General features: G+C 45.2%; 1 protein-coding gene across 5 annotated transcripts in view; it reads left to right on the forward strand.

Annotated features, from left to right (window-relative positions):
• Window positions 1–24,233, forward strand: part of dnai3 (dynein axonemal intermediate chain 3) — a 129,750-nt gene that overhangs the window by 90,442 nt on the left and 15,075 nt on the right. For 4 of the 5 annotated variants that reach the window (XR_003978896.1, XR_003978897.1, XM_030372662.1 and 1 more), the window contains 3 exons: window positions 6,043–6,106; window positions 16,495–16,625; window positions 17,065–17,263. The exons of the other annotated variant lie outside the window; for it this stretch is intronic. Coding sequence is in view for 2 of the 4 variants with exons in the window: in XM_030372662.1 (XP_030228522.1) it covers window positions 6,043–6,106; window positions 16,495–16,625; window positions 17,065–17,263 (394 nt within the window). In the remaining 2 variants the exon portion in view is untranslated. The remainder of the gene's footprint in view (window positions 1–6,042; window positions 6,107–16,494; window positions 16,626–17,064; window positions 17,264–24,233) is intronic. 5 annotated transcript variants of the gene reach the window in all.

Here is a 24,233-nt window from a genome sequence, read left to right on the forward strand (position 1 = left end):
AAAATATCCTAGACATATCAGAAGTCAATGCTAATTGAAAATGATTTCAATAATGTAATCAATAAAATCAAATCCTTTATAAATTATAGATACTGCAAACCAAAATGCTGAACCTCACCCTTTGTTTACAGTAAACTTTGTCACTCCCGCAAGTGGCTGCTAATTTGTGTCACACAGTTGCACAGGCAGTTAGAATGGACAGAACACTGTAATTACGTTTTTTTTATTCTAAAAAGTCTAACTGGAACTAACTCTCCAACTGGAAGGGGCTCAATGTTACACCTTGATAACTTGATTGCTTAAGCAATGTGTAAGCTAGAAGTCTAGCAAATGTTATCTCTATCAATGCGATAGATATTTATCATAAAAGTCATGACATTAAAAAAGTTTGGAATGCTCTAGGGACCCTTTAACGCATGAAAGTTTAATCAATTATAAAAATATAAAGATTGCGATAAGATCACAGTTAAATAAAGACCAACCCGGTTTTACACGATTTCGTGCTCATGCTCATGAAAAGTAATCTATTGAGTCGTATCCCAGAGCAAGATTGTCAGACTTTTTCCTGATACACAGAACGAAATGTAAACCCATGTAGGCCTATTCAATGCATTTATCGTATATATCCATATGCACTTGTTTACAACCTACAGCCATTATTTCTGTAACATGCAAGTGTTACGCCCCTGTGAGGGGGGTATAGAAAGAACAACGAGGACACAGTGTTGTAGTCAAGTCCAAAGTTGTAATGGTGTTCACACAACCCGGTATCACGCGATTGCGTGCTCATGCGCACGAACGTTAATCTATTGAAGCGTGTTCCAGAGTACGATAGTCCGACTTTTTGCGTGCTACACAGAACGAAATGTAAACCAATGCTTTCTGAATGGGAGTGTTGTCAGACAATGAACGTGCTCCACAAAACGTTACGAGAGAGAGAGAAAGAGAGAGAGGGAGGGACAGAGAGAGAGAGAGAGGCTTCAGAAAGGGTGTGCGCAGATAGTACAGTGCACCCTAGTTATGTTTATGCCAAAACCACAAATGCTATATGTATATATATATATATTGCCTAATTATATATATTGCCTATATATATGTATAGGCTATATATATATAATTAGGCTATAATTATATTATTTAGCGTGTAATGAGACAATCTATAGCCAAATTGTCGAAGATGCCCAAGAATCTCCGGGGATATCAGCATGGGAAATCGGCGAATCAGACCCATGAACCTATAAAGAAAGACGTCATCTCAAGCGGGAGAGAACGTTTGCGGTGCTGGTTTGTGTCACGTAAGTACAGTGCCGTGTTCCAATACCCGTACTGTCTGTACTTGCTAGCCAAAATTTGAGTACGCAGTACGTTCCAATTCAGATCCGGCGAAAAGAAGTATACTTCAAGGACCCGGATGCCGTACTCAAAACGGGCTAATCGTGAAGTGTGGATCGAAGGACAATCCCCGTACTCAACGGCAGCCATCTTAGCTACGTAGCGAAAGAGGCGGAGCCAGGCTGAGCCAAAGTCGGCGCATTTCCCACATAGTCTGCATTAATAGAGTCATTTTGTATTTTTTTTTTATAGTTTTTATAGCTTTTTATAGCTGCTAGGCGTAAAGAGTTCACCGTTCAAAGCGGGATGTTTATTGCCGGGGAGGAGCCACGGCGGCAAACGTGATCGTAATTTCCGGTTAGTGCACCACGGAGTACTCGATTTGGAACAGCACTCACATCTGAAAAATTAACGTAGTAGACAGTGCGGATAGTATACTTCCTTTAAGTATACTCATGGAAGTACGGGTATGGTCTCACGATGTCTTGATGTTTATTTTATCTAGCCATCTATTCTCTTGTTTTTGGCTATGTGAATGAACGTCCGCGTCGATGCCTCGATCGCAAGTCCAGTGTTGCGAGCGGACGTTGCTATGACATCTAGAAATCATACCGTATTTAATGGGTTGTAGTGAGTGTAACATAATCCACCTACAGTATTTTGTTATGTGTTGTTCTTTCAATTGTGTTAGGCATGTCGTTTACTATCTTGGTGGTTCAGGGATCGCTGTCCCTTTTAAGGATTACGAGCGTCTCATGACGTCAGAGCCCATGCGGGATTGGTTTACCTTCAGCACGTTTTGATTTCCTGTTTCTCTCTTACTAAATAAACGAGTCACACAACTGTGTGCTCAACGTGCGAAATTGTATCTCTCACTTATGGCAATTTCCACAGGGTTATCATTAATATTGATGTGTAGGGGTTGTTTATAACTCGTGAATAATATTGTTTAGACCACGGTCTGGGGGAATACTCTGATTCTGATTGGCTGCAGGCTGCAGTGCGTGCATTAACTCCTGATATAGCCCTACAGACACCTGCTAAGTAGTTCCAGTCAGTGTTTAGATTCTCTGCCCGAGCCCGAGCCCGACGCGGGCCGGGTCGGGCCGATATTTCCCACCACTATACTCGGGTCGGGCCTTTGATCGAGCCTTTTTTTTCCTTTTTGAGGAGGTGCTTCATAGATGCAAATGTTTCAGCAATAATCCAAAATCCAATGGCAAAACCCGTTGGCTTTTTGTCGAGGGAATCCAGGGCGATGCTCACTTCCGGGTTGGCCAACATGCGTCATCCCTCCACCACTCTACTGTAAAAACACATGTTCAAGTTGAATGAGAATAATAATAATAATAATAATTCTGCCATAGTATTTATTTAAGGGGGTGGGGATACAAGTCTTTTTCGCCATTCGTAGTGTTGATCAGCAGAGAAATAATTTTTCCGCAAAGACGGTGACGTCGCTTAGCGACGGAAGACGCTGAGATAGACAAGTCACCGGACTACTAGTCTCGCAAAGCCAGACCAAATTACAGCAAGTAGAATGGTCTGGAGACACGCTACCTCGAGCCGTCTATCCGTGGGGAAACTGGGCGGGCCTGTTTTTATTTCTTTAAACCAATCACAATCGTCTATGGCGGGGCTAAGCCCGGGAAGCAGCAGCGGTGTCCATGCAAAATAGAACATCTTTCTTCCTCAGCAAATGCTGTAAGCAAATCTTTTGCAGTTCTTTGCAATTTTCGACGGAAAGAGCCAAACATGCCAACTTTACAGCGCCGTCAAAGTCCTCTTCAAAACTCGCCATACTGCCTAGTTTCCGAGTTTGAGGGGGAGCAACCGGAAGGGGAGGAGTCGCGGCCAAATCCGACGCTAGGCAATAGACGCTGTCCACTTCCGTTCAGCCAGACTACCGGACTACTACCCATGAACGGAGCGTTCCACGGCATTGAGAAGACCCGTGTAATAAAGGCCTATAATATTTCTGTTTATGGCATAGATTTCTCCTCAGATTAGGCCAATAAACCAATGGTAAAATAAAAATAAAAACGCTCGATCAAAGGCCCGGCCCGAGTATAGTGGTGGGAAATATCGGCCCGACCCGGCCCGCGTCGGGCTCGGGCTCGGGCTCGGGCAGAGAATCTAAACACAGACTGGAACTACTTAGCAGGTGTCTATAGGGCTATATCAGGAGTTAATGCACGCACTGCAGCCAATCAGAATCAGAGTATTCCCCCAGACCGTGGTCTAAACAATATTATTCACGAGTTATAAACAACCCCTACACATCAATATTAATGATAACCCTGTGGAAATTGCCATAAGTGAGAGATACAATTTCGCACATTGAGCACACAGTTGTGTGACTCGTTTATTTAGTAAGAGAGAAACAGGAAATCAAAACGTGCTGAAGGTAAACCAATCCCGCATGGGCTCTGACGTCATGAGACGCTCGTAATCCTTAGGGACAGCGATCCCTGAACCACCAAGATAGTAAACGACATGCCTAACACAATTGAAAGAACAACACATAACAAAATACTGTAGGTGAATTATGTTACACTCACTACAACCCATTAAATACGGTAGGATTTCTAGATGTCATAGCAACGTCCGCTCGCGACACTGGACTTGCGATCGAGGCATCGACGCGGACGTTCATTCACATAGCCAAAAACAAGAGAATAGATGGCTAGATAAAATAAACATCAAGACATACAATTCTAAAAAGAACAGATGAAGCAGCTACCCTTTTTTCCTTTGCGGTTTGCCTACAGAGCAGCGCACCTGCATTTAATATATCCGTGTATTGTCACAATTTCTCAGTATGAAAGGTGAAAGTAGAAACGGGTGGCCAAAAGCTGTCGTATTGTTAGTTATCACAGACAATTTTAAGTAGAAACGGGTGGCCAAAAGCTGTCATTTGTTAGTTATCACAGACAATTTTCAACAATGAATTATCTGTACGGAGCTCCATAAGGGACATTAGGGAGAACCTTAGTTTGGAAGTCATGCTTAGTGACACGACAAATAGCCTACTTCAGATTGAAATACAAAATTTAAAAATAGGCCTACGTGTCCCTGATCACGTTTCAATAGATTAAATAACGTGACAGTGTCACGTATTTTCGTGAGACCATACCCGTACTTCCATGAGTATACTTAAAGGAAGTATACTATCCGCACTCTCTACTACGTTCACGTTTGCCGCCGTGGCTCCTCCCCCGCAATAAACATCCCGCTTTGAACGGTGAACTCTTTACGCCTAGCAGCTATAAAAAGCTATAAAAAATACAAAACGACTATTAATGCAGACTATGTGGGAAATGCGCCGACTTTGGCTCAGCCTGGCTCCGCCTCTTTCGCTACGTAGCTAAGATGGCTGCCGTTGAGTACGGGGAGTATCCTTCGATCCACGCTTCACGATTAGCCCGTTTTGAGTACGGCATCCGGGTCCTTGAAGTATACTTCTTTTCGCCGGATCTGAATTGGAACGTACTGCGTACTCAAATTTTGGCTAGTAAGTACGGACAGTACGGGTATTGGAACACGGCACTGTACTTACGTGACACAAACCAGCACCGCAAACGTTCTCTCCCGCTTGAGATGACGTCTTTCTTTATAGGTTCATGGGTCTGATTCGCCGATTTCCCACGCTGATATCCCCGGAGATTCTCGGGCATCTTTGACAATTTGGCTATAGATTGTCTCATTACACGCTAAATAATATAATTATAGTCTAATTATATATATATATATATATATATATAGCCTATACATATATATAGGCAATATATATAGTTAGGCAATATATATATATACATATAGCATTTGTGGTTTTGGCATAAACATAACTAGGGTGCACTGTACTATCTGCGCACACCCTTTCTGAAGCCTCTCTCTCGCTCTCTCTCTGTCTCTCTCTGTCCCTCCCTCTCTCTCTTTCTCTCTCTCTCGTACCGTTTTGTGGAGCACGTTCATTGTCTGACAACACTCCCATTCAGAAAGCATTGGTTTACATTTCGTTCTGTGTAGCACGCAAAAAGTCGGACTATCGTACTCTGGAACACGCTTCAATAGATTAACGTTTGTGCGCATGAGCACGCAATAGCATGTTACCGGGTTGTGCTAACATATATGCTCCTAACTCTGGCAACGTCAAATTTTTCATTAGCCTCCTTCACTCACTTCCAGATCAAAATTCCCACATGCTCATCATGGGAGGAGATTTTAACCTTTGTTTTGACCCTAGGTTGGATAAGTCATTGGCAAGGCTGGACAACGTTGTATACATATTAGCGTCTTACATACAATAATTTATCTTGGGATTTGGCATTTCTGATATTTGGCGTTTTCACAACAGGAAATAATGAAGTCTATTAAATCGTTAAGTACTCGGAAACTCGAAGCTTTCTGTGTAGCACAAAAAAGTCGGACAATCATGCTCTGGGACACGATTAAATAAATGCATTTTCGTGAGATTAGCACAGAACGCTTGATACCGGGTTGTAAAGACAGCAAGACGCAGTTGCAACGCATGCTGTATATTTACAGAATACATGAGTTTACTAATGTGTTGGTAACCAAAACCCCACAAATTATAAATTATAAAAACCATTGAGATTATAAATACATTTTATAAATTATTTTGAATATTAAATACATTATTGATGGCACAGTTGACCAACGTCACTGTTAATGTTTTTCTCTATCCAGGACGGGGAGCTGATCCACACTGACTGGAAGCTGGAGAAAGATAATGACTCTGGGAGGCTGTTCAGTCAGTAGTGTGGAGCACTGTTGCTTATCCATCCATCACATTTGTTTTGCAATTAAGTGCTGATTGGTCATAGCTCAACAGTGTGAAACAACAACATGGAGTCCGGCTGCTTGAGGGCCATAACAACTAAAGTCCTGTGAAGAGTGTGAAAGGATCTATTTATTTAGCCAATGCAAAGTCCTTTAGCCATGCAGTTGCCTCTTGATTTGCTGTATGAATGGTGGCAAGTCCTCCTTTAAGTCTTTGTAGAGGGCATGCTTCAATGATGTGATGCATTGTTTGCTGCTCTCCACAAGCACACTGTGGGGTTGGGCTGCTGCCCCATTTGTGAAGGCTGGCCAAGCAGGGGCCATGTCCAGTCCTGAATCTATTTAGTGTCGTCCACTGCTGCCTTGGTAGATTGATGCCAGGGACCGGTAGGGTGGGGTCTGACACCAGATGTTTATTTGGGACGTTCTTGGACTTCAATTCCTTTTTCCAAACTGATTGGATGGTGAGATCAGCTGGTGGTGGGTTCTTCCAAATTGGTCGTCTAGATGGAAGTCGAGCAGTGGGTGGGTTGAAAATATACACGTGAATCGGAAGGTGAGGGGAGTCTTTGGTTTTTTGGAGCTTCCTTTGAGTGAGAACTACTCGCCGGATGTGTGGAAGAGCTATGTTGGCTAGGACAGGGAGTCAGGGGAGTGGTGTTGAGCGGATTGTTCCTGTAATGGTCCTCATTGTTGAGTTCAATTGGGCGTCCACATGGTGTTTATGGGATGACCTGGACCAAACGGGGGCACAATATTCAGCTGCAGAAAATGCAAGGGCTATTGCTGAAGTATGCAGAGTGGGGGCTGCTGCCCCCCACTTTGAGCCAGCAAGCTTGCTGAGGAGATTGTTTCTGGACTTCACCTTAGCTCAAGATACAAGATTCAAGATGGTTTTATTGTCATATGCATAACAATTACAGAGCAGAGTCGCTGGCAAATAAATTCTTGGGCTCCTCCAACAGTGCAATATAAGAGAAAGTAAAAGTATAAGAGAAACACAAGTAGGAAAGCTGAGACTTAAATAATAAAAAAATATAAATAAATATAATAATAATATAAAGTAAGTGTATTAGAGGAACACAAGTAAATGTAAACAGACGTGTTTATCCAGATGTCAACTGTTATAAAGTGGCAAGTTATAAAGTGTCATAGTGGTGAGCTAAGTAGCTCAGGAGTTCAGTAGTCTTATGGCGTGGGATGAAACTGTCCCTGAGTCTGGTGGTGCGAGACCGGATGCTGCGGTAGCGTCTGGAACAGTTTGTTACTGGGGTGATGAGGGTCTTTAATAATCCGGTTAGTCCTCTTCCTGCAGCGCTGTGTGTAAAGGTCCTCCATGGATGGCAGCTCCGTCCTGGTAATGTGATGGGCAGCTTTCACCACCCTCTTTAATGTCTTACGGTTGAGGGGGCGAAGCAACTGCCGTACCAGGCGGTGATGCAGCAGGTCAGGATACTCTATATGGTGCACCTGTGGAAGTTGCAGAGTATCCTGGAGTCCATGTTGAACCTCCTCAGCCTGCGGAGGAAGAAGAGCCGCTGTCTTGCCGTCTTTGTGACGGTGTGGTGAGTCCAGGTCAGGTCCTCGCAGATGTGGACACCGAGGAACTTGAGGCTGTTGACTCTCTCTACCGTCGTCTCGTTGATGGTGATGGGGGCGTGCTCGGCTCCCTGTCACTTCCTGTAGTCCACAATCATTCCCGTAGTTTTGCTGAGGTTGAGCTGGAGGTTGTTGTCCTGGTACCAAGATGACAGGGCTCTCACCTCCTCTCTGTACGCCGTCTCATCGCCGTCGGTGATCAGGCCGATGACGGTCGTGTCGTCAGCAAACTTGACGATGACGTTGGAGCTGTTTGTGGCCACGCAGTCGTGTGTGAACAGGGAGAAGAAGAGAGGGCTGAGCACGCAGCCCTGGGGTGCGCCAGTGTTGAAAGTCAGGGTGGATGATGTGGCGTTTCCTATCCGCGCTGGGATCTGCCCATCAGGAAGCTCAGGATCTAGTCACAAAGTGCGGTGTTGAGCCCGAGGTCCCTGAGCTTCACAACGAGCTTGGAGGAGACAATGGTGTTGAATGCTGAACTGTAGTCAATGAACAGTATTCTCACATATGTGTTCCTCTGGTCCAGGCTGGAGAGGGAAGTGTGGATGGTGAGGGCGATGGCGTCCTCTGTGGACCTGTTTGCCCTGTATGCAAACTGCAGGGGGTCCAGTGAGTCAGGGAGGGAGGAGGTGATGAATGATTTGACTAACTGCTCAAAGCACTTCATGACGATGGAGGTGAGTGCTACTGGGCGGTAGTCGTTGAGGCAGGATGCTTTTGACTTCTTTGGGATGGGAATGATGGTGGATTTTTTGAGACATGTGGAGACCACAGACTGGAGCAGTGACTTGTTGAAAATGTCTGTAAACACACCTGCCAGCTGATCTGCACACACCCTGAGAGCCCGGCCAGGGATGCCATCAGGACCAGGGGCCTTGTGTGGATTAATCATTTTGAAGGATATGCACACATCTGCCCTTCTTATTGCTAGTGTGCAGGGGTCCTGGTCCATCTGTACTTCCTCAGCCGGAGAGTAGCTCTAAAAACGTGCAAAGTAGGTGTTAAGGTCATCTGGAAGAGATGGAGACACTTCCTCAGTCACACTCGTTGTCCCTTTACAGTCTGTTATTGTTCTGAGTCTGGTCCACATGTGTCTTGAGTTGGATCCCTCACAGTTAGACTCCATTCTGTCCCTGTATTGTGTCTTAGCACTGTTAATAGCTCTCCGGAGCGCATACCTGGACGTGCTGTACTCCTCCAAATCACCCGAGTTGTAGGCGGTAGTCCGTGCCTTAAGTTTGGCTCGAACTTCTCCATTAACCCAGGCTTTTCTGATTGGGAAATGTCCGTACAGTAATCCGCGGCGCGACGTCATCAATGCATTTGGCAATGTAGCAAATCACAGAGTCTGTGTGTGTGTTTAAATTATCGTCCTTAAACGCATCCCACTCTGTAGTGCTGAAACAGTCCCGTAATGCAGAGTCGGACCAACGCTGAATGGTCCGCATCACCGGTCTGTCACGATTCTCTGCCTATAGGAAGGCAGAAGCATTACTGACGTGGTTCCGCCTCGTGTAGGAAAGCTGATATGCTGGCGGTATCTCGGCAGGAGATACCTCAAGTTGGCTTTATTAAAATTCCCGGCCACAATGAAAGCAGCCTTGGGCCGTGAGGTCTCCGTCCTGTCGATAAGTCCATACAGCTTGCCCAGCGCTTGGTTGTTGTCAGCGTCCGGTGGGATATACACCGCTGTGAGCACAACCAATGTCAACTCCCTGGGCAAATAATAAGGCCGGCATCCGATCATGAGATGCTCTAAGTTGGGAGAACAGTCCGATGAATGTACCTCCACGTCTGAACACCACTTGTTATTAGGGGTGTGACCGGGTACACGTGTACATGTGTAACCGGTTAGTAAATCGTAACCGTTTAGGAAAAATCTGCAAACGAAAACCGAAAAAAATCAAAAATCAAAAATAACACATACTATTACTGTTTTTATACTATTTATTTAGCGATTAATAGAGCTACAAATGTTCCACTTGGACAACATTAAGGAGCTAATAAGTGCACGCGATAAATGTTGGGTGACCAGGCATTAGGCTACGTCATGTAACGTGTGCGGTTCCAGTGCTGGCCCCGTACGTATTTTCGCGAGATTAAACCGGTTTTGATTTGTCGTGCCACACTTTTGCCGTGCACAGGCGAGCGCGTTCACGAGAATTTGTTGGGCGAAAAATTTGCTCGAGTTAAAATATTTGAACTTTGACGCGAATTTCGCGTGATAACGCGTGATGACAGCCAATCAGCGTTCAACAGCGTGGCCACTGAGTCACATGTGTAACGTAACAGCCAATCAGCGTTCAACCGTCAAACTCAGTGCAGTGCAGTCCGGGGTGAACTGCAGCATGGAGGAGAAAGTGAATGTTGCCGTTTGCGACTCCCGGAGCTCTATACATAATATAATAGCAGACATGGGGGACTCGAGTCACATGACTTGACTCGAGTCAGACTCGAGTCGCAAATTTGAGGACTTGAGACTTGCTTGACTTACACTGATAAAAGACTCGACTTGACTTTGACTTGGTCTTCATGACTTGAGACTTGACTTAGACTTGAGACAGATGACTCAAAATGATTTTTTTAAAGTTAGATTAAAGGTTGGATATGGGATTTGCGATACGCCAGCAGATTTTTTAAATACACAACTCAAATGGTCCTACCCCCTCTCCTTCAACGCTGACTCTGACTCCACCCATTCCAAGTACATGGACGCGCAATCACGCAAGAGCGCGAACACAGATGCGCAAGAGTGAGCCAGGCTAGCTAGGTTGGAGTTTAGGGTTGTCTTCTAGTGCTAGGTCCATATGTGGATTAGCTAGTTAGCTAGCTCCAGTAGCTACCGCAGGATAACAACAAACAAAAGCTTGCTCTGGGTCACGAGCTTTGAGTACGTGCACGTGCACGAAGGGGTCACTCGCGGGTAGCGGGGGAGGGGGAGTGCAGTACGACCGTTTGATTGACGTACTTACTGTCCAATGCCACTCGGTGGTTCTGAAAATCATTGGCTGGAGTTTTTCGAGCCCTGCCCGTTCCACAGATGATTGACTTGTTTAATTTTCATGTCAGTAGGCTACTTCTAACTCAGCGGCTGTAAGTGGGTTATGATAAGGATTTCAAGTAATTTTCCCACTAAAATTACACCGTCAGAGCCAGAGCGTCAGACTGGGCTGTTGTCAGCATAACGCAAAAAAATTAAGAGGGTTCAAATTCCAGTCCCCAAATTCAGTTGAACCACTACCTGGACATTTGTGATGGACATAGCTGCCTTCAGTTTTGGGCCTATTCACATAACGGTTTTGGAATGTTTTGAATAGTTTGAGTTATTGTTAATGTTAAGACATTGTTATTGTTAATGTTGAAATAAAACTCAACTTATGAACCACTCTCTTTACCGATTTTTAAAAGTGGAAACTGGGTTAGATCATCAGATTTTTGTATGACTTGACTTGTGACTTGCTTGACCTGAGCAATGACTTGACTTGTGACTTGCTTGATTCTCACCACAGTGACTTAGGACTTGCTTGAGACTTGAAGGTTATGACTTGAGACTTGCTTGTGACTTGCGCATGAGTGACTTACCCCCACCTCTGTATAATAGTATATAATATAATATTTGAATATATAATATCACGGCCTCCGGATGGCCGTAGCGCGGGGAGCTCTCATAGGGATTAGGCTTCTCTTGGTTTGTTTACCGCCGTTGCTATGTTTCCGGTCTTGTGTGTTCCAACGGTTTATTAGGTAGGCCTATTGTTACGGTACGGGTTACTGGGACCCAAGTGCAGGACGCAGTGAGGCGGAGACAGGGTAAAGGCAAAGGAATTTATTCCTGGAGCGTTCGGGAAGTCAGGCAGGCGGGGGTCTGGTAACGGGCTGGCAATCAGATGGTCACGGGCTAGACGGTGGACGGGTAGTCAGGCAGGCGGGGGTCAGGAACCGGGAGGGCGATCGTGCTGGAGGGGGCTAGGCGAGGATCGGGTAGTCAGGCAGGCAGGCGGGTCTGGAGCCGGGAGGGCGATCGTGCAGGTGGGGGCTAGGCGAGGATCGGGTAGTCGGGCAGGCGGAGGTCCGGTAGCGGGAGAACTAGAGAAGGGGAAATGGGATTACTAGAGGGACTGGGTATACGAACAGGACTTGGCAATAGAGCGGGTAGGCGATACGAACTTGCTGGAAGTGTATGACGAACTGGCGCCGGCAGACTGGGGATCCCAGACTGAAAAAGGGAACGTGGATTGCGGATTGCCGACAGCTGGGTTGCGGGAAGAGGAATCCGTTACGCCCTGCCGCCGCTAGAGGGGGGTGTTGGACCGAGTAGCGGGACGAGGCGTAACAGTACCCCCCCCTCGACGGACGCCTCTTGGCAGACGCCCCACCACAGCCGGATGATCCCGGAGATAGTCCTGGATGAGAGATGGGTCTAGGATGCGGCTCCGGGGAACCCAGGAGCGCTCCTCAGGACCGTACCCCTCCCAGTCTACGAGGTACTGGTGACCCCGCCCACGGCGTCGCACATCCAGGAGTTGACGGACCGTCCAGGCTGGATGGTTATCGATCATCCTAGGCGGAGGAGGAGGCGGGATGGGAGGGGACAACGGGCTGGTAGAGACAGGCTTGATCTGAGAGAAATGGAAGGTGGGGTGGATGCGACGGAGTGCGGGGGGGAGGTTCAGGCGAACCGCAGAGGGGTTGATCACCTTGGAGATGGTGTAGGGGCCGATGAAGCGTGGGGAGGCGGAGACAGGGTAAAGGCAAAGGAATTTATTTGTGGAGCGTTCGGGAAGTCAGGCAGGCGGGGGTCTGGTAACGGGCTGGCAATCAGGTGGTCACGGGCTAGACGGTGGACGGGTAGTCAGGCAGGCGGGGGTCAGGAACCGGGAGGGCGATCGTGCTGGAGGGGGCTAGGCGAGGATCGGGTAGTCAGGCAGGCAGGCGGGTCTGGAGCCGGGAGGGCGATCGTGCAGGTGGGGGCTAGGCGAGGATCGAGTAGTCGTGCAGGCGGAGGTCCGGTAGCGGGAGAACTAGAGAAGGGGAAATGGGATTACTAGAGGGACTGGGTATACGAACAGGACTTGGCAATAGAGCGGGTAGGCGATACGAACTTACTGGAAGTGTATGACGAACTGGCGCCGGCAGACTGGGGATCCCAGACTGAAATAAGGAACTTGGATTGCGGATTGCCGACAGCTGGGTTGCGGGAAGAGGAATCCGTTACGCCCTGCCGCCGCTAGAGGGGGGTGTTGGACCGAGTAGCGGGACGAGGCGTAACACCTATCTTATAAATCTGTCTATTCAATACTTCATTCACTGCCTCTTCCGTTGTCATTACAATATTATGAATATACTGCGTCAGGTCCTCCGACGTCTCTCCCTCTTCCACAAAAGGTAAAGACATGCAATGGTGGTTATCTTGTTGTGGCGCGACAAATTCGAAATTAGGCCTACCTAATAAACCGTTTGTGTATTTTTTTAATCATTGCTTTATTGACCTAATCTGACCAGAAATCTATGCCATAAACCGAAATATTATAGGCCTTTATTACACGGGTCTTGTCAATGGCGTGGAAGGCTCCGTTCACTTGCATGGGTAGTAGTCCGGTAACTTGTCAACCCCAGCGTCTTTGGTTGCTAAGCAACCAAAGACGTTCGGCAGACTATTTCTCTACTGATCAACACTACGAATGCTGGTAACGAATTATAAATTGTAAAAAGACACATCATGTGAAGTCATTCTTTCGTTTTGGCAAGTAGCCGTTTAATAAGCGGGATAATGTAGCCTATAGAACGTCGCCGGTCATTATCGAAAATAAGCCCCTTCAGGGCGAAGCAAGAAACCTCCGCTGTGCATCGGTGTCCTGTTCGCCCTGTCGGTGCTTATTTTCCCGATAATGACCGGCGTTCTATACATTATCCCTTAGCCTACATATATATTTAGCAGAGTAGGCCTAAGTAACAAATGTGTACAAAGTTACACATTTATGAAACCGGTCTCGGGCTCATAATTACAGTTAATGTGTCGGGCCGGGCTCAGACAGAATGTGCACGGGCTCGAGCCGGGTCGGGCTTGATTTTCTGGGCCTGATCTAATCTCTACCCTCCATTGGTCGTATAGCGCGACTGCGGTCCACTAAAAAAAAAAAAAAAAAAACGCTTAACCGTGTACACGAAAAAAAAGGGGTCGTGTAACCGTTTACAATTTTTTGTAACCGTTCACAGCCCTACTTGTTATTAACCATGAAGCAGTCACCTCCCCCCCTGCTCTTCCCCGAGGTTATTGTCCTGTCCTGGCGGCGAATGGAGAATCCGTGTGGAACAATGGCGTAGCCTGGGGCCGAAGGGTCGAGCCAAGTCTCCATGAAAACCATAAAGTTACAGTTCTTAATGTCCCGTTGAAACGCCATCCTGCTCCGGAGTTCATCCAGCTTGTTTTCCAGTGACTGGACGTTCGCCAGAAGAATAGTGGGGAGAGGAGGCCGGTTCTTTGAAGGATAGGGTCCTGTCAACGGTCACTCTGAGGTAGGTTGGAGTGGGGGCATACTTCAGTTTGGTCCTGCTCAGATAGATGTTGGGTTCTCTTGTGGCTTCTGCATTACGGAGGTGGAACACACTGGAGACCGTTTTTTCTGGTGCTTGGAAGGTCAAACAGATGTCATCTGCATAGATGAATTTGCGGGATTTGGTGGTGGGTTGGTCATTTGTGTAGTGGTTGAACAGGGTTGGGGCTAAGACTGACCCTTGCAGGAGCCCATACTTCTGCCTTCTCCATGCACTCTTGGTCTGTCCAAGGTGAACTCTGAACCTGCGGTTGGAGAGCAGAGATTGGATGATTTCTGATGCCCAAGCAGGGAGTTCTAGGAGGAGGCCTTTGTGTCACACAGTGTCATATGCTGCGGTGAGGGCAAGGAACACTGCCCCGGTCTTCGGTTTTTTCTCGAAGACGTTTTCAATGTGGGTTGTTAGGGCCAGTACTTGTTCTCCTGTGCTGCGGTCCTTGCGGAAGCCTGCCTGATCCACACAGAGAATCTCTTCTACTCCTGGAGATATACGTTGTAGTATAAGGCGTTCTAGGATTTTGAGTGGGACGCAGAGTAGAGAGATTGGGCGGTAGCTTGCTGGTAGTTTTTCATCTTTGCCAGGTTTTGGTATAGCAATGACTTTTGCTGTCCGCCATATCTTTGGGATGGATGTAGGTTATAGCTCGGGGGCCCAGGTGTTTCAGGAACTCTGGAGAGATGTTATCGCAACCTGACTTTCCGCATTTCGGGCCCTGCAGGACCTTCTCCAGTTCAGCCACCTCGCAGGGCTCAGAGTTTCTTTCCTTTCCAGATGTTCGTCAGAGTGTCCTTAGCTCTGTTGCGACAGCTTTTCTGATGGACTTGTCTTTTGCTACTTTTGCAATATTGAGTAGGTGGGATGCAACCTGGTTTGGTGTGACAGAGGGTCGGCTTTGGGTAGGGGGTTTCTGTGCGGCTCCTAGGCGGCGGATGAGGCTCCAGCATTTTCTGCTAGAGTGGGTGAAGTTTAGCTCTGCTACTGTCTCCTCCCATTTCCTTTGCCGAGCTGAAGATAGTGATTCAATGAGATGTTCTGCTATCTCAGGGTCCCCTGTTGTTTTGTAGGTTTGTATGAGGGCAACGCTTTCTCCATCCAGGCATGGGATTTGGAGGGGGCGATAGCCTCTTGGTATCGCTTTGTGGGCGGCTTTATAGATGGCGCTGCAGAAACGGTTGTATGCTTCGTCTACAGTGATGGTGTGGAGTGGGATGGTAACAAAACTCTGGTCTAGTGTTTCGCTGTATTTCTTCCAGTTGGATTTGCGGAAATTCCAGCGCATCTTTCTTGGCCTTCAACATTGAGTTGTAGTATTCGGAGAGCAGGTCCAACTGCTAGGTGCTCTTGAGGCGGGTCGTTGTTGCTGCTTTCAGCTTTAGGATAGTGACTAGGATTCTCTGGCTTGGTGTCGTCTTGTAGAATTTAGTCTGCTGGAAGGATCATTGGCTTCCCCAGGCGAGCCTGGGTACTGACGGGGGGCGCGACGAGAACGCTGATCCATTGTCTACAGCAAATAGATCCTTTAACCCCCGGATCAGAGCGCTAATCCGGGGGTTAAAGGATCTATTTAATCAGTGTGACAGTTTCTTTCTTTCAACTTTCTCCCCCCGGGAAGTATTTGTTTAGGTTAGCCACTGTAGTCATCTCTAGGCATCGACAGGGAACTTATATAATAATGAAAATGGTCATTAAAGCCATCTTTTAAAATGATAGAACGGTCATAAACAAAATCCTCTTGGCTTGGAAAGTGAGATATTTGGGTCACTTTGCTGAATTGCCAGTTTTTTCTAAGCTTATAAGAGTATTTTTCAAGAGAAAATAGGTAAAATCCTTGCTTTTGCTGTGTGTCTGCCATAAGTGTATGCAAGGGAAAATAGCCTTTTGATAACTTGTCTGGCAGACATGAGACAAGCATAGATCAATTTATTCATAAGAGCTGACCTGCCTAGATAAATGTATTAATTAGAGCTCACTAAAATTTATTAATGCATTCATTAGAGCTTAATAGCATGGATTCATGTATTCATTAGAGCATAGATCTATGCATTCATAAGATATGACTAGCAGAGACATGCAAACTTTATTTTTTTAATGGCCTCTCACTTCCTCATACATTTAACACTGTTTATATTTAGCCAAATATAACCTTATCTGTCGTCTGTCTTTGCCCTTTTTCCTATTTGTCTATTTGTCTGTCTTTGTATTCAGGTTGCAAACCATTGACATATGTAATAGCCCATGACGGCTTGATAAACACAGTGCAGCGGTCTCCCTTCTTCAAAGATATTATTCTCACTGTGGGGGGTTGGACCTTCGCTCTATGGAAGGATGGAGTCATGGTAACCAGTGCAAAACTTAGTAGTTTTCTTAACATTCACTTTTGAGTATATGTATCATTAAAGTGCACCAAATGAACCAAATTCCCAGTTTCAATTCTAACATTTAAACGGTTATTGGTAACTTTATAGTATTAGTAAATAGCAAATAAAGTAAATTTGCCCATTTATTGCACACATTGATAACCCTAAATAACACAAACAGTGGTAAATAAGCTAATTGAGGGATATTTTTCTTGCCCTTCTAGGTGCAGGGGGGTGTCATAAATATATGGCCTGGTAAGCCATTTGAGACAGTACCTGTGATTAAGGGCTATATTAATACAATCGTATTCAATTTAATTTAATTTCTTTGAGGATTTCTGTAGTTGATGCTATCAAATGAGCAGATGTTATGCTTCTGACTGCTACGAGGCATATTTTGACATGAATGCATCCACAGGAAGGTGCACTCATGCAGTCTCCGTGCTCTGAGACAAAATACACAGTGGGCTACTGGTCCCTGACGCGGCCGGCCGTGCTCTTCATCGGCCGGGCAGATGGCAGCATGGAGGTGTGGGACCTGCTGGAGAAGAGCCACGAGCCCTCAGAGGTTCAGAACATCACCATAGACAGCATCACCTGCATCAAGCCCTTCTTCTGTGAGTTCCAATGGGGTGCAGCGTTGCCTGTGATACTTTGCACAATCTAAATGAGACTCTGCGTTCTGATGAGGAGGATTTACATCAATGTGGTGGCAAAATACTTAATTAATTATTAATTTGCTGTTAGTTTATTAATGCTGAATAAATATTAGTGTGCATGTGTGAAACAGCTTGACTCATGAAGGGGAAGATGCTGAAATATAACCAGTGATTGTGATCACTGGTTCTTATTGTCTAAAATTTAGCCAAGTGATGTCAAATGACAAACCTTGGCAAGCGTCACAACCCTCAACATATTTGATCAGGAAAAGAGATTGCATTGACTTGCGTTATCTTCCTGTGGTATTATTTTAGCAGTGGTGGGTAGTAACGCATTACAATTAACGCAAATGAGTAAAAAAGTAAATTTTTCAGGTAACAAGTACTTTTCACGTTCCTTTTTAAAGTCTGTAATTTTACTATTACTCGAGTAAATATTATGATTTTGAATTCTACTCTTTACTCAATTACATATATTCTGACTTCATTAAATTGAGTATTTTGATAAAGACATTATCTTCGTTGACTGTAACTGTACGTTCACACCAAAAGCTGTAAAAGCTGCAAAATCGCAGAATAGTTCAAAACGCAGCGCTGGCCAAAATATTTACAGCTGATATCGCTCTTGCGATTTTGCTTTTCCATTTAAAGGAGCCGCGCTTTTTGCCTACTACAAGCTTGTATTTGAGGCAAGTGCTGTTGCTTGTTTGCTGATGCCGAGCCACAAAAACACAAGATAGTCATAAGTTTGGTCAATAGAAAAAGAATAGGCATAAATACATGAAACACTGAATAACTAATCAATGGAGCAATTGCTTATATGCTAGATTATAGCTTAGTTGATCGCTATCGTGTGTGTATGTGTGTGTGTGTGTGTGTGTGTATTATGGAAAAGATCACTCAACGGGAACATTTGTGCCAAGCAGACACACGGCAAACTGACAAATTAGAAATAGATTTTTGCGCGGCATCTCCCTGCTTCTGAAATGCTCGCACATCTCCACCCACCGCTCATCCGCAGGTTCCATCAGCATTCCACAGTGGGACCATTCCGGTTTAATTCGGTGCAGGATCGGGCAGGCAGAGAGCAAACAGTAAGACACTGACAGGTGGGCAGGGAATAGCCGGTGGGTCAGCAGGCGAGGGGTCGGCAATGGGAGGGCAGACGGGCAGGCGAGGGGCAGGAGACTGGGAAGGAGACAGGCCGGCAGGGACTTGACAACAGCCGGGTGGTCAGATACGCGATGGGTCGGCAACAGGAGGGCAGACAGGCAGGCGAGGATACAGGGAAGCAGACAGGCCGGCAGGAACTCAACAACAGGCGGGTGGTCAGACAGGCGAGGGGTCGGAAACAGGCAGGATCAGCGTTGTAGACAGTTCAGGAGTTGCGGGAAAGCTCTGTGAGTACGAGAGACGATCTGGCAGAGACTGAGTGGAGAGAGAGGATTTATATAGAGGGATCACAGGTGAAGGTGGTTGGGTTAATTAGGGTGGCAGGCAGGTGAATGGGAAAACCAGGGGCGGACCATGGCAAATGCGGATTGCGTATGCCCTCATACATTGTTGAAATAATATGCTGGATGCTTTATTCTTTCTATGTGTTTTTTTAGTTAATGATCGGGCTATAATAAGACCACGTTGGCTATGTAATCGCGGACAAAAGGGGATAATGGTTTGTGGAAACTGGGACATTTCAGCTCGGCCCTAACCATCTTCATTACTCATTACTACAAATTAAAATCAGAAGAAATTTGAGTTGGTGACATAATGTCCGTTTGTCGTCATGTCAACCGCCAAGCGCGAAGAAGACGAAGTCCCGCTTGTCCGGGCATGTCACATTATTGATGCTATCATGGAAGCACCTGCTGCAGGCTCTGCTGCTAACGTTACCACTCCGGTAGCAGATGACGAGCATTTCGACTACAGTGGCGAACTTGGTGAACTCTGTGGTGGTGACGAAGATAACGTTGCACACCTGTGGCCGTATTTCCAAGAAATATTTTCGTACGTTGGAGTGAAAGATTCTTCCTACCGGATTAAGTGCCTGTTATGCCTACCGAGAATCACTGAAATATTGGCATTCAAAAACTCCCCGTCCAACCTGAAGAACCACATTGCGGTAGGATCAATGCATTTTCATTCAATGAAGCCATAATGTCAACGTTATTTAACATGAATTAGTTAACATAAGCCTGTTCAGATATCTGGCTAACGTGATGGCCAAGCTAGTTCTAGTTAACTTTTCGGATTAGCCAATGTGCAGATATTTAACAACACCAATGATTTTCGCCTATGATTTTCCATAGGCAAATTAGCATTACACCAGTGGAGGGATTTATTTATTTTTTGCTCACATTAGGCTAATTAATGGCAGGTTACAGAGGAGCATTCAGGATGACTCACGTCTTCAAAAGCACCATGCATTTAGCTAAACTTGAGATTTACTTTAAATTAATTGCCTCAAAACTCTGTTGTTATCGGCTATTGTTAGGCTAATGTTATACATTGTGAATGTAGGCTTACATATTGATCAAAGTCAAAGTGCTTTTATTGCCAGACGAGTTGGTGGAATTTGTTTTTGTAGGTCAGCTAGTAACAAACAGGAGACAAACAACCTGTTAATACAGTACTGGCTACACAACAGCAAGTCCAAGTTAATAGTGTTAGTGACTGGTTGGTAGGGGTGGGCTGCCATGAGTGTTTATAATTATTGCAATTAGGTAAAGATTATATCAAATAATGGTCATAATTTGACTGTTATTGTTGAGTAACTTTTAAACCCTGTAGCTTAAGTTGTTTTGCTTATAAAATGTCTTTCTCTCACCATTTCAGAGAAAGCATGTAGGCCACCTCAAAAAATATGAAGAGCTGACATCAAGGAAGAGAAAAAGGGTTCCTGAGACTCTTCCCACCACCTCTACCATTAGGCAGACCACACTGGTGAACACCAGGACTGTGTCTCAGAGGTCCATTGACAAAGCTATCCTGAAGTATGTGGTCCAAGGGCTCCAGCCATTCCATGTTGTTGAACAACCATTTCGAGATTTTGTGAAGGAAGTGCAGCCTAATGCAAAAATTACATCACGGCTGACCCTGTGCTCCATGATTGATGATGCCTCCTTGGGAATGAAGAAGGCGGTGACCGAGGCCATGAGGGGAGTCAAACATATTGCCACCACTACTGACTGCTGGTCTGCCAGAAGGCGGAGCTTCATTGGTGTTACTGGCCATTGGATTGACCCCAACAGGCTCAAAAGATGCTCAGCAGCCCTAGCCTGTAAACAACTGAGAGGCTCGCACACATTTGATGTGTTGGCAAGTGACCTGAATGACATCCACTCCGAATTTGAAATTCCGGGGAAGATTGTGCGAACAACCACTGACAATGTCTCCAACTTCATAAAAGCTTTCCAAGTTTTTGGTGAAGATGAGAACAACAATGCAGTCGGAAGTGATGGTGATCCTGGTAATGCATATCAACCAGGAGAGGATCAAGAGGATCAAGATGGGGATGAAGAAGTGCCGTTTGTTGATGTGTCAGTGCTCCTGAATGAAGATGATGGTTTAGAGTTCCCGCTCCCACAGCACCAGCGCTGTGCTTGTCACCTACTCAACCTAATAGCTACAGTTGATGCCATGAAAGCAACATCCAATGAGGCGTACAAGAAAGTTTACCGTTCAACATTTGGCAAGTGTAATGCACTTTGGAACAAATGTGGAAGATCCACCCTTGCAGCAGAAACTGTTGAAGATGCTTGCTCCCTCCAGCTGCTGCGCCCAAATGCTACAAGGTGGAACTACTCGATCCTGGCAGTGGAAAGACTGCTGAGAATAATGAAAGAAAAGGGAAAGGGGGCCATCAGAGGCATCCGCACCAACTTAATGGTTCCAATGTAAGTAAGAATTATGCATATTTTATTTTGTTTTATTTCATCATAATTGAACATGAAGTCCTTTTTTGGACAATAATAAGTTTCACATTGTATCCCAACTTCCACCTATCATTGATCCACTTAATTACTCATCCAGCAATTATTTTTTTGAATCCAATGAAATGGTTTTAGCGTTATTATATACAATGGTGTCGTGTCTTTGTTTTCATCACAGGTTCAATCTAGCTGAACTTGCCTTCCTCACAGAGTATGCCGTTGCCATGAGCCCAGTTGCGCAGGCAACCAACATCTTGCAAGCAGAAGCAAATGCCATGATGGGATGGCTGCTTCCAACCATCAACCTGCTGACCATCAAACTTGACTGAGTCAAGTTGCCACTAAAGTACTGCAAGCCTCTGGTGGATGCTTTACAGGTAACTTTTATTCTTGTATTTAGTTTTTATTGTCTTAACTCTTTCATGATTAATTTCAATTATATTCAAATGTATATTTTGAATCTGTCCACACAACTAATTTATCCGTGGTTACTAATAAATAAGTCTTGAATAATGGATGCATGGATAGTACATACAATTAAAATAAGAGAGTTGCATTAGATATATAATTTATACTTTCATTGTCACTATTTCAGGAATTGACTACATCAGACAGCACATCGAGGAACCATCCCTTCAGCTAGCAGATGCCAACCGGTCCAGTTCGTCTGATGACGATGACTTCTTCTCTGCCCTTCAGTCGTCTCAAGCACAAGATGGTGCCAAACAACTGGATGGATACTTGGCCTGTTTAGCAGATCAAAAAATCCTTTCCAGCGGTGTGCAAGCTTTCCGTGAAGCTGAACACTTCTCTACCTGCCTCAGCGGCCTGCGAAAGGCTCTTCAGCATCGCAGGACTTGTCTTCAGTCCAAGAAGAGCGAGACTCAATTCTCGCAACTTTGAAAACCAACTTCTTCTAAAGAGGAACAGACACCTTTCCAGTTTCAGTTAATAACTTCATGCCAGTTGAAAGACGTGCAGTTTGTCCATATAATACACAGGGAGGTTGAGAGAGAGTGCTAGTCACCATTGATGATGGCGGAAGTTATTTTTGATGTTGAAAAAGTTCAAGCCTCTTTCTCCTTTGATTTTCATGATCAAAATTCTTACCGTCTAACTCACTTTTTTTTTACATTTTGGTGCAGGATCGGGCAGGCAGAGAGCAAACAGTAAGACACTGACATTTACTTTTAATACTTAAGTAAATTTTATATCAGACAATTACTTTTGATACTTAAGTACACTAAATGTCAGGTAATTTTAGACTTTTACTCAAGTAATATTTTAAAAGGTGACTAACTCCTACCAAAGTCTTTTTCTGGTAAGATACTTGTACTTTTACTCAAGTATCGCTTTCAAGCACTTTATACAAGACTGCACACGATAGCGATCAACTAAGCTATAATCTAGCATGTAAGCAATCGCTCCATTAATTAGTTATTCAGCGTTTCATGTATTTATGCCTATTATTCTTTTTCTATTGACCAAACTTATGACTGTCTTGTGTTTTTGTGGCTCGGCATCAGCAGCAGCACTTGCCTCAACTACGACCATGTAGTAGGCATAAAGCGCGGATCATTTAAAGGCTTCTTTTTTAAGCTATAAATATTTTGGACAGCGTTGCGTTTTAAGCTATTCTGCGATTTTGCATCGTTTACAGTTTTTGGTGTGAATGTACAGTTAAAGCCATTGCTCAAGCGTTTTATCTCTCCTATCGCTTTATAGCTCATGTCTAATAGAAAGTGAATGGGCGTTTATCGCTCAAAACGCAGCTTTTGGTGTGAACACACAGTAATACAAGCGTACACGAGATACGCACCCTCCCTAGGTTGCAACATTGTTGCGTTTCCATAGCCGAGGAGACGAGTCGACCATTACGTTGGGACTTAGGACTAGAATCGCATGGATGCAGACCCGCAGGAAGATATTTTCGCCAGGGGATGCGGGGTTATGGTCAGAGCCGGATTAACCCAAAGGCAAACTAGGCACGTATCTCGGGCCTGATTGGCGGGGGGGGGCCAGACAGAAGGACAAAAAAAATAATAATTGTTATAGCCTATACAAATGTCCTATCTACCATTTATTTCAGGGATAATATATCAATATATATTAATTAACTAAAAATAGTGATGTTGTTTACCTTAACGTTACGTCACATTAACACCAATGAGTTAAGTCTGAGGGGAGGTAAGCAGGTCAAGACTAAGCGGAACAATAAAGCTAGCAGGCAGGTCGTTTTTTGAGTAGGCTAACATTCAAGATGCTTTCGGGTGCGGCAAAACGTAAAAAGAAAAGAAATGAAGAGGAACAAAAGAAGAGACAGCGGGGGGTTTACAGAAGTTTCTGTCGGGCAGCCGTCCGACAGCTGTGAACCTGCTCGTGTCAGCAGAGCCAGAGGCCAAGCCAGGCCCGGAGCCAGGCCCGGAGACGCGGCCCGAAGACGCTGTGGCGCCGTCACAGAATGACAAAATGATGGAAGAACAGCAGCCGGCCAGAAAAAGTGAGCCCAATATCATTTTGACGGAGCCTCTAGACCCAGAAAGGATATTGACAAGCTATCCATCTGATCCTGCAAAGTGGGACCAAATTGACGACAGGATGCGTGAGTACTTTGCACAAAACCATCCCTGTTAAAATATTGGAGATTTCTCTGCATCAAAGAGGAAAAATGGAGACATTAACCGAAGCTTAACTAAGGAACATTTCTTTAGAAAACATTTCTTTAGCTAAATGGAGAAACCCTGTCAAGAAAATGGTTTGTGTACTCACTGTCTACTGGCACTGTATTCTGTTACTGCTGCAAGTTGTTCAGTATAACAGACAATCAATTTGTCACTGGATTTAATGACTGGAAAAACTGTGCTAATCGCTTGCATGAACATGAGAATTGTATGGATCATCTATCATCACTTGGAAATAAAAATGCACGCATAGATTCAAACATAGTCCAGCAACAGGAGTCTGAGAGGGCATTCTGGCTCAACATTTTGAAACGTATA

The sequence above is a fragment of the Gadus morhua genome, chromosome 12 (genome assembly GCF_902167405.1).
Source record: "Gadus morhua chromosome 12, gadMor3.0, whole genome shotgun sequence".
Taxonomy (NCBI): Eukaryota; Metazoa; Chordata; class Actinopteri; order Gadiformes; family Gadidae; genus Gadus; species Gadus morhua.